The sequence below is a fragment of the Pollicipes pollicipes genome, unplaced genomic scaffold (genome assembly GCF_011947565.3).
Source record: "Pollicipes pollicipes isolate AB1234 unplaced genomic scaffold, Ppol_2.1 Scaffold_4740;HRSCAF=5597_pilon_pilon_pilon, whole genome shotgun sequence".
NCBI classification, from domain to species: Eukaryota; Metazoa; Arthropoda; class Thecostraca; order Pollicipedomorpha; family Pollicipedidae; genus Pollicipes; species Pollicipes pollicipes.
The window spans coordinates 42059494-42069839 of NW_023596545.1; the positions used below are offsets into that span (position 1 = coordinate 42059494).

A 10346-nucleotide genomic window follows, 5' to 3' on the forward strand; every position below is an offset into this window, starting at 1 on the left:
GCGCTCTAAGCCAGTTCGTACCGGAGACCGAGCTTCAGGCTGAGCGGGACTTCCACCACGCACAAGCGGCTTGAATGAGGTGTTCTTTAGAGAAGACGGGGTAGACGGGGAGCTTCACGGACAGGGTGGACGGACAGGTCGGGGGTCACGGGTCACGGGTCACGGGGCTCTTTCACGGACAGCTTGTTACGGTGTTGACTTTACAAAATTCCCCAAAGATCGAAGCTAGGCGACGATGCTGGCATCGCACTATCCGGCGCAGCCACTAGGCGGATTCCCGGCTCAGCCCGCGCAGTTTATGGTCGTGATTGCGCGTCAGAAAGACGATTGAAAACCTGCCCCAGCGCCTGCACCTTGAACATTACTTGTTGTGAGCTTGCAGTTATTCACGCGTGCAGTTGTAGTCAGAAGGGGCTGAAGGAGGTGGTCCCGCCATGGCGCCGAAATGGGTGTTTATCTTCCTAACATTTGCCAGCTGTACAGTGCATGCTCTGCACTTCGTGCATTTTTCCAGTTCATAAAAGCTCTGTGTGGGTCAATAAATCTGTCATACCTTGACTTGTTGTTTTAATTCGTCCCCCTTAGTTCCCCATGATTTGTTCGTCGACACACCGATGATTGGTCACACCCACACATCTAGTGCCAGCATCCTTCGTACGGAGTGAGCGCGGGACACCTCAGCCGGCAAGCAGGGCCAAAACAAGTTTACTTCATCTCGAACTAAAACAACCTTAAGAATATCAGCATTCTCATGCACAGTCGAACCAAGTGTTTCACAGATACATCTGTACACTCGACCCCTGTGTTTCATAGTGCACATATGTGACTATTTGCGCGCAGGTGTAAGCGGCGTCCCCGGTACCGGCGCGTGCCGATAGTCGCGCCAACCCTCTGGCTATCTTTCAGCGCGCCGAACAGCCTTGGTCTATGTGCATTCGTCGGAGCAGGGCGACAAGCCACGCCTACAGGCATACTTTGCTCAACATTTTTCGTTCCTGTGTAGTATTCGTCCGAGATAGGAACGGTTTTGAAGCTCGTGACTGCTGGACTTGGTCTCCCATATCCCATCTTTGAGATTTTGGAAACTACTAAGCCATTCGTATTGCTACAGATATTCCTAGTCATTCAGCATTTCAAGTGCGTTTAATTACCTACATGCAAGGAATCTAGATTGCATCTCAAACCAGGACCTCTTGAAATTATGGGCTATCCAGGAGATCAATTATTGACACCTTGTGCAGTAAACTTGTAGGCAACGCAACCAGACAAATCTTCGGTCAGGCATGATAGAAATGATCCCCGTGGGTGTATATAGGTGTGCTTCAAGAAAAAATATGATATATAGCAAACAGCCATCGATGAATCAGCTCGCCAGGGCTGCTGTTACCATCAAGTCGCCCTGTTCTGATCGGTTATGCCTACAGAGAATAAAACACTGTGTGTTTGCTTCCTTTCATCACGAGAGATATTCATTCATATTGTGGTCTTTGTGTCATAATGCGATGACTCATGTTTTAACACGCGCCCGGTTGGCCAGTTGGATACCCTCCACTCGGGTGGGGGTGGGAGTGGGGGTCAATTTAACCCCTCAGAGATCTCAGGAACTAAGAGAGCTAGAGACACCAAATTCATGGGGTGCATTGATCTGTACGTGAACTCATTTAGATCAAAGTTTGAGGTTCCAAGGTCGTGGCCCCCGGGTAAAATAAGGTCAAACAAGGCCGAATTCCAGGTTGGTCTCCAAAGGGCCCCTAGAACCTAGGTAACTGTTCTAAGTGAAAGGTGTAGGCGTAAGAACGCTTCAAAGGGGGGGGGGCAAGCTAAGGGCGTACTTCAGAAATGTTTCTGGAAAGCAATGCCGATGGCCGGCGGAGAGGGTAGAGATGGAGTCGCTCTTTATTCAAATGCCATGGCTACTCTGCTAGATATGCATATAGAGCTCTTTCTCACCGGTGCCCAATCTTGCCTATTCGACTCATCTATGTCATTCGGCAAATACATCTGTCCAGCTTCCCAAGATTAGTTCTCCAGTTCAGCATTGTCCTTCCTGGGGAAACGAAATTCGACGAGCGGGGAGGCATTTTGGGTCATTGAGGAGGCATCTGCCTTTACAGGGTAGAGATGCCAAAATACCGCCTGGACATAGGCTGGTGAGAATTTTGAAAGTGAATCGATGGTTCACCGTACAACAGATTTTTCATGCGCCTTCATTTCGCTGGCTTCTTTTCGAAGGATAAGGATTGTCACAGCATGTTAGGTGGAAACAAATTCGGGACCTCAAAACCGCCAAAACAATGTGACAAAAGTCATACAACTTGATATCTTCCTTAAACACGCCATCGGGTTGAGGTCAAATTAACCTCCCCTGAAGTTTTTTCCAGAATAGTTTCCGAACAGTCCTAACAGAGCAGTCTTGCATGATTTTGGTCACCATGACCTTTTAAAGGTCTAGCAAGGTCAATGACCTTAAGTGAGCATGTGACCTTTTGCTTAGAAGCAGTTATCTAGGTTCTGGGGGAACTTAAGAGACCAGCTTGGAATTTGACCTTGTTTGACCTTATTTGACCCGAAGGTCATTATCTAGGAACATCAAACTTTGATCTAAGTGAGTTCACGTACAGATCAATGTACTCCGTGAATTTGGTGTCCCTAGCTCTCATAGTTCTCGAGATCTCATGGGGGGGTCAAATTGACCCCCACCTCCAACCGAGCGAAGAGTGTCCTGCCGGCCACCCGGGCGCGTGTTACTAACCGAGCCAACAAATGAAGGTCCTTCTGTCATATACTCCTTACCTGAGCCCTGCTCCCGTTCGCCGTCGGCGGCCACTGCCCAGGCCGGCTGTCTGTCGCATGACTGCGAACTGATCGTACGTCTGCTATATTGCATATTTCTGGATCAGCATTGCTACTAATTGGTGTGTAAAGCTTGTCGGACACCTGCGATAACATCTTTTTCCGAATTATCTTTATTTACACCACACCACCTCAGAAAACACCCGGGAAGCAGCCTACCTTAGACATGAATTGGCCTAACAGACATTTAATTGCCCACCATTCAACGCAAACGATTTTATCTGCTTTTGTGTGCAGGCAGGGTATGCCCTTTTTATGGTGACCCCCACCCCCAAAATACCCGGATATAGCTTATTTATCAACAGGGATACGGTTTTCTTCTTTTCATTGTCACTTTTACCTTGCAACCAGTTTAAAAATCAGAAGCTACCGTGAGATCAATTCGGTGTGCATTTTAAAGTCAATATATTGCAGAACTCAGGTGTTGAACGACCGCATGGAATAAATCAGCGGCACGCCCAACTTACAACGGTTTAGTGGGCTCTGTATAAACCGATAGAATTCAGAAGCTTTATCTGAATGTTTTATGTGGGTTCTACAGACATTAAGGATATCACGAAGGCCGATTGTAAATCGCGATGGTTGGTCGAAATTTGGAGATGAAAATTTGATTATTAATACACTGTTGATCTAGCGGTAACCACTGTGTATTAACACGGCCAAGCCATGTTTGTCTGGAAATGTTTAACATTCAGTCAGAACCGATCAATGAAACAACTTATGTAGCGTGGTTTGTGAACATGCGCGCTCACAGATCTTAACAACAAAAAACTTGACACCAGGCGTTGCAGTCTCCATTGTCTGCGGATCGTTAGCCTAGCGATTAACTTTTCGCCGTGGCCCACCGGTGGACGAAAATGATGACACTTCTAAAACAATTACCTTTAAACACTTGAATCGATCAGTGGTACAAGTTGTGTGGCGTAGTTTTGTGCATGCGCACTCGCAAATCTTGGTAAAAACCAAGACAACATGTCTTGGCAACAACATGTCTGATCGCCGCAGGTGGTCCAAAAATTGTCGCAAAGACTACAATTTCATGTTTTCCTGTGTTCTTCAGAGATATTGAGGATTCCCTGAACGTAGGTTGCAGATGAAATCGGGTCCCAGATTTGCATTAACATGGCTGATCCATGTTCGTCTTAAAATGCTCAAGATTCTGTCAGAATTGATTGCTGATAAAACAACAACTGTGTAATATGGTTTTTAACATGCGCGCTCGCAAGTCATAGCAACAACAGTCCCGACGCACGGCGTTGCAGTCTCCATAGGTCCCGCGGTGTCCGCCTGTGGCTGTTTTGACACATTTTGGGGAAGATGGCTGGTGAACGAGGCAAATCGACATGCATGTTTTATGTAGCGCAAAAGTCAGCTAAGCGCAACCTAAATCTGAAGTGTGTGTGTGTGGGGGGGGGGGGGGGCAATTAACACTGCCGGTCCCCCAACCTTGAAAAGTGGAGGGCATGGCCCCCTGGCCTCCCCTGTTTCTACACCCATGGTAAAATGTCACATGCTCATTTAAGGGCGCTGACCTTGTTTGACCTTTTGAAGGTTATGGCAACCAAAATGATACAAGACTGCTTTGAGTTTTGCATTTGGATAAGCGGCAAAGATTACGCTAGGCAGTATGTTCCAAAAACAAAATGTTGACCTGGGCCGTTTTAGGTCAGCAACCTATTTTGACCTTTAAAAGTACATGGAAAGTGTATAATGTGGTTTCTGTTATCAATAAATTCGAATTGAGCACTAGAAACTACCCCATATAGCGAGCTCTGGAGTAATAAAGTAGGTTGGTTTTGATCTCGGTCTGACCTTACCTGAGCCTAAGCCAATGTAGTTTGTTGTGTCGTTGCAATTGTTGTTTTGACCAAGACAGTATCTCAGAGATTATGCCTGCATCTAACACTCCATTGTTGGATCAGATTAAACGATTCCATAAAAAATGCCTTCGCTGATTTTGACCTGCCATAGGTCAGCTACCTTACAAGGTACATCTGAATTGTTGATACAACAGTGATCCGCTATTCAATTGCCTACAGCTGTGCAAAACTTGGCGCGGCTACGCCGCGCCGTTCGAAAACCATTCCGGAAAAGCCAATGATGGATCACGTTGACTCTCATCCGAGCGCGTGTTAGGCTTTTCTCACAGAAATTGGTTTTGTCAAATTGGTTTTGTCAAATTGGTTTTGTCAAATTGGTTTTGTCAAATTGGTTTTGTCAAATTGGTTTTGTCAAATTGGTTTTGTCAAATTGGTTTTGTCAAATTGGTTTTGTCAATTGGTTTTGTCAATTGTTTTCGGTCAATTGGTTTGTCAAATGCTTGTCTATTGGTTTTGTCAACGGTTTTTCAATTGTTTGTCATTGTTTGTCAATGGTTTTGCAAGCATAGCTCACATCACATGTGTGAGAGCGGTGCTCAGAGTCCAACCCAAGCTGGGCTTCGTTTCCTGGCGTCGGCTTCGGAATCAACCCAGCGCGTTTCGAGTAGGGGTCATTGCTTGATTCTACCGGAACGGCGCCAAGCTCATGACTAGCTCCAAGCAAACGGAGACAGCGACACCCCGTGTCTTCGGCTATACGCTCTGACAGCGCCGGTGAGACGACCATCAGTGCCAGCCAGGGGAGCATACCGGACGAGTCAAATGAAGTACTGAGCGCGCAGTTCCGCGTGGCTGCCAGTTCAGCGGTCTGCACCGGACCTGGACTGGACCGGACCTGGACTGGATCGGACCCGCCACGAGCGCCAGCGGACCACCATACGAATCTGGGGTGAAATCCGTTTCCTGGAATCCCGAAGTGTCTCCACATGCAGAGGCCGGTGACAGGTTCCTCCTGGCCTTCTTTCGCCAGCGGGAAGGAGGCCAACGGGCGCGGCCGCCGGACAGCATCCGAAGCAGCGAAGCGACCGCAGGACGTGAAACGGGCCTGTTGCCGAGCACTGTCCAAGCGCGGTTATGTCCGAGCGGAGATGGACGCTGCACCTTTCCTCGAGCAGCGGCCAGCGACCGGCACGGTGGCGTCCGCCGCGATCCGTCCCTCCCACCAGAGCTGCCCGCCGTCCGCCGGTGGCCTCTCGGCCCGCCTCGCCGCCCCCAGCGCCACCGCCAGCCGGCGCTTCCTGGAACCGCCCGCACTCGCCGGCTCCGCCAGCTGGTCGTCTGAGAAGTTGGCGGCGAGGTGGTGGTCCGGTTCCGGTTGGTGGCCTGGTTGGTGGTTCGGCGATCTGGTCAGTGGCGTAGCATTAGCCCTGGCTGGTGGTGCAGTCTGGCTCTCGGGGAGGTGGTGGTCTGGTTGTTGGTCTGGCTCATATAGGCTTGAACGTCACCCTATGAATGAGCATGGAAGAAATGTTCAAACATCCAAAACACGCTGATTTCAAGAGCGACCGTAATGGGGACGTCAAATAGGAAATTGCCAAACACAAATCGCCCATGCATCATTCTGGATCCCGTAATCACCAAGTGGAATGGAGCCATGACGGTACGAGCATGCAGGTCACAGTTGTTAATGCTCCTTCCATCTCCCCCACACACATTAAGTCTTTAGCATTTGAATACCCGGGACCTTTGCGTGACAAGTCGGTCGGCAGTGCCGACATCTCCCACGAGATGTCAGCACCGCTGCGACCCGGCGCCGCGCCGCCGTTCCAGTCGTCGCGCTGCTGTCAACGGCGAAGCGTCACCATGGACCAGAAGGCACCCGTCAAGTTCGAGCAGATTCTGTCTCTGGTCGGCGACGCCGGCCGCTGGCAGTTCGTCATCTTTCTCTGGTCGGTGGTGGGCGCCATGCTGTGCGCCTCCCACAACATGAGCAGCATCTTCATCGGCGCCGTGCCCGAGCACCGCTGCTGGCTGCCGGCCGGCGCCAATCCGGAGCTCTGGCTGCCGCGCGATAATGCCTCCGGCAAGCTGGAAAGCTGCCGGAGACTGGTGGCGCCCGGCGCCAACAGCACGCTCCCCTGCGACGGCTGGGTATACACTGACGTCGAGCAGGCGCCAACCATCGTCAGCGAGTGGGACCTGGTGTGCGAACGGCGCTGGCTGCTCTCCACCGTGCAGGCGTCCTACATGTTCGGCATCTTCTGCGGCGCGCTCATCACCGGCGTCATCAGCGACCAGTTCGGCCGCAAGCTGGCCGTCTGCGGCAGCGGCGTGGCCTTCCTCGTGTCGGGCGTGGCGGCCGCCTTCGCGCAGTCGTACGCCGCGTTCGTCGTGCTACGCTTCGTCTTAGCCATGGCCGGCGCCGGCGTATTCGGCTGCATGTTCATCCTCCTTCTGGAGCTGGTGGGGCCGCGCTGGCGCGCGCTCATCGGCCTCGTCTACCAGGTGCCGTTCGCGTTCGGTGTCATGGCGCTGCCGGGGGTGGCGTACGCCCTGCGCAACTGGCGCCACCTGCAGCTGGCCATCTCGGTGCCGGCCGTGCTGATGATGCTTTTCTGGTGGGTGGTGCCCGAGTCGCCGCGCTGGCTCATCATGCAGGGACGGCTGGACGAGGCGCTGGCCGTGCTACGCGGCGCGGCGCGGCGGAACCGACGCCCGCTGCCCGGCGACGCGCAGCTGCGGCAGCTAATGGAGCAGTTCCGCGCCGCCGAAATGCAGCTGGCCGGCACCGAGCTGGCGGCGCGATCGCCGCTGCGGAGCTGCGCGGCCGGCGTCTGCGAGATGACGCACCTGCTCCGCACGCCGCGCATGCGCCGCATCAGCCTCTCTTGCTTCTACAACTGGCTGATCGTGTCGATGATCTACTACGGCGTGTCGTTTGACTCGGCCAAGCTGAGCAGCAGCCCGTACCTGGCGATATTCCTGGCCGGCTTGGTGGAGGTGCCCGCCTGCCTGCTGTCCGTACCGCTCATCAACTGGATCGGCCGCCGCTTCAGCATGGTCGGCACCCATTTGTTCACCGGCGCCGCCATCCTCTGCATCATGGCCGTGCCGGTCGCACTCGAGTGGCCCAAACTGGTGCTGGGCATGTGCGGCAAGTTCTCTGCCTCAGCCGCTTTCGGCATCGCCTATCTCTACACGGCCGAGCTGTTCCCCACCACGCTGCGCAACGCTGGCTTCGGTGCGTCGTCCACGTGCGCGCGCGTGGGCTCCATGTCGGCGCCCTACATCGTCGACCTGCTGGGACCGGTGCACTGGGCCGTGCCCAGCTGCGTGTTCGGCCTGTGCGCTGTGACGGCTGCGCTGGTGGCGCTCATGCTGCCCGAGACCAACGGACGCCGGCTGCCCGAGACGGTGGCGGACGTGGAGCGAGACGGGCGCGAGCCAGTGCCGGCCGTCGCGCTGCCGCTAGCGCCTATCGGCGACGAGAGCTGGCCGGCGCGAGGCAGGCAGACCCGAAGCCGTCTAGCGCACGCCGACGCGCCCCGCGCTCCGAGCGACGGGCCGGGTCGCCACGTCACGCATCGTGCTCACGCTCTCATCGATCACAGTGATCGGAAAGGCTACAGACAGCCAATGTCATGAAGGCCATTGGCCATTGCACTGCGAAATATTTGAGACGAGGTGCTGCGCCGTAGATAGGTCCGGAGTGCTGTCCCTATCATGGACGGCGTTATTCGCGCGGCGCGCCTCATATAAAGTCATCGAGAGTAGCAGTGCAGGAACAGGATTCCATCCAGATGGACTGTCCTCGCTGCGTGACAGACGACGCTCGGGATCCAGAGGACTGCCCCGCTGGGTGACAGACGGACGCTCGGGATCCAGAGGACCGCCCGCTGCGTGACAGACGACGCTCGGGATCCAGAGGACTGCCCCGCTGGTGACGGACGGCGCTCGGGATCCAGAGGACTGCCCCGCTGCGTGACAGACGGCGCTCAGGATCCTCGCCAGCCGATCCGCCTACGTCTTGGGACCGAACATCACCCGACTCAGTCGGTCGAATGCCCCGAACGGCAACGACCGCGCAGACACCACCTTTGTACCAGAGCAGGCAGTCACACCGAGAGCGAATACATCAGACGGGTGTAACGATTTTTAGCCTCTCTGCCGAAACCCAGAATATTTTCGAGTGGCTGAAAGGTTCCGATTTCAATGTCCTACCGAGCGCATAAATTCGGCGTTTCCTAGAACATTACCCCGGCAGCCGCCTCGGAACATGAAGTACGCGTATTTGTGGTCAAGCCCATAGCCACGCGGTGGCACTGGGTACCCGTGCATCCCCTGGGATCTGGGGTGCGTCCCGTTCTCTCATTCCGCGCAACCCATGGACGTGCGGCATCAGAGTTTCACAAATATAGGACTCAGTCCTTTCTTGTGTTCATATTTGCAACATTTGCAACGCAGCCATGTTCATGTCTTCGTGTTCATTTTATCCGCGAATCATTCCAACAAGTGGTTTTTCTATTCGGTAGACTTAAAAAAGTAGCATGCGTGTAATATTAAAACATGACAGCAACGAAACCACCTTTGAACAATATTAACCATTCCGTCGTTCACACGACTTCGTCAAAAATAAAACCATTAATCAAACCATAAATCGCCGAAACATGCTACGCAAAGGCGAACAAGCCAGTGTGAGAGGCGGTGTTGGTCGCTGACAGGCGACTCCAGGGCGAAGCCGCGCCATACGAAAAAGCCTTGTGTGCCACCAGCAGGCAAAGCGCAACAGATCAGACAGAGGGGGTCCGCCGCTGCCGCCCGGGTGGCACGCTGACATGCAGCGGTACGAGGACCTGATCCGAGCCGGAGCCCACGAGTCATTCAGGGCCCTGAACGCAACGGGACCGTCACGACGGGTGACACGGTCACCAACACCGCGCCAGCCCGGCGCTAGGGACAGCCGCGCCATTGACTCTCGGCGACGGGCGTTATTGATCATCCTGGCCCCAAAGTTTATCACTTCATGCGCTCTGTTTAGGTGGCACGCTGCAGCCCCACCCCAGACTGAGAGGCAGTACGGAAGATGAGGGAAAGCATGGGACTGGACGGGAAGATTACTAACCGCAGATAAAAGTGGTGAGAAATTTTATACAAGCAAAACATTAGACTGAGTTGCACTTTCCGACAACATAAAATATGCGCATCTCCCAGGGAAGGATACTTTCAATAATCGCCCCCAACATATTCACGGGCGACGAAGGGCTCAGCTTGTGTCCCGCAATGCCACGGTGAAAAGATAAGGTTTGCTTCACGAATTGTTCTTATTCAAGTGGAAACAATGAGAAGAGTTGCTTAACGGCAATGCATTTTGAGAGAGTTAGATGTGAAGTAAGACTGAATCACTTGGATGGTAGCCTCCTATCGGGGTTCCCAAACGGATAGTTGTTCTGGATGAGCGGAGTCTAGCAGTCAGCTGCCGTCGACATAGGACACTATACGTATGTAAGGGATGTAAGATGGGAGGTCGTTCGTGAAGATGCTGAACAGGATAGGGCCGAACGGGATCCCTGAGGGACTCCGTGAAACAGCGGAAGAAAGAGAGAGCGAGAGAGAGAGAGAGAGAGGGAGAGAGAGAGAGACAGAGAGGGACAGATGAAGAGAGAGAGAGAGAGA

The 10346-nt window shown here is 53.4% G+C and overlaps 1 protein-coding gene across 1 annotated transcript; it reads left to right on the forward strand.

The window, feature by feature from the left end:
* Positions 1 to 6004: 6004 nt before the first annotated feature.
* On the forward strand, positions 6005 to 9084 carry LOC119099473 (organic cation transporter protein). Its single transcript, XM_037222629.1, has 2 exons — positions 6005 to 6079; positions 6443 to 9084. The coding sequence occupies exon 2, from the start codon at positions 6462 to 6464 to the stop codon at positions 8316 to 8318; it is 1857 nt and encodes a 618-aa protein (XP_037078524.1). The 5' UTR covers positions 6005 to 6079; positions 6443 to 6461; the 3' UTR covers positions 8319 to 9084.
* The last annotated feature ends 1262 nt before the right edge of the window (positions 9085 to 10346 follow it).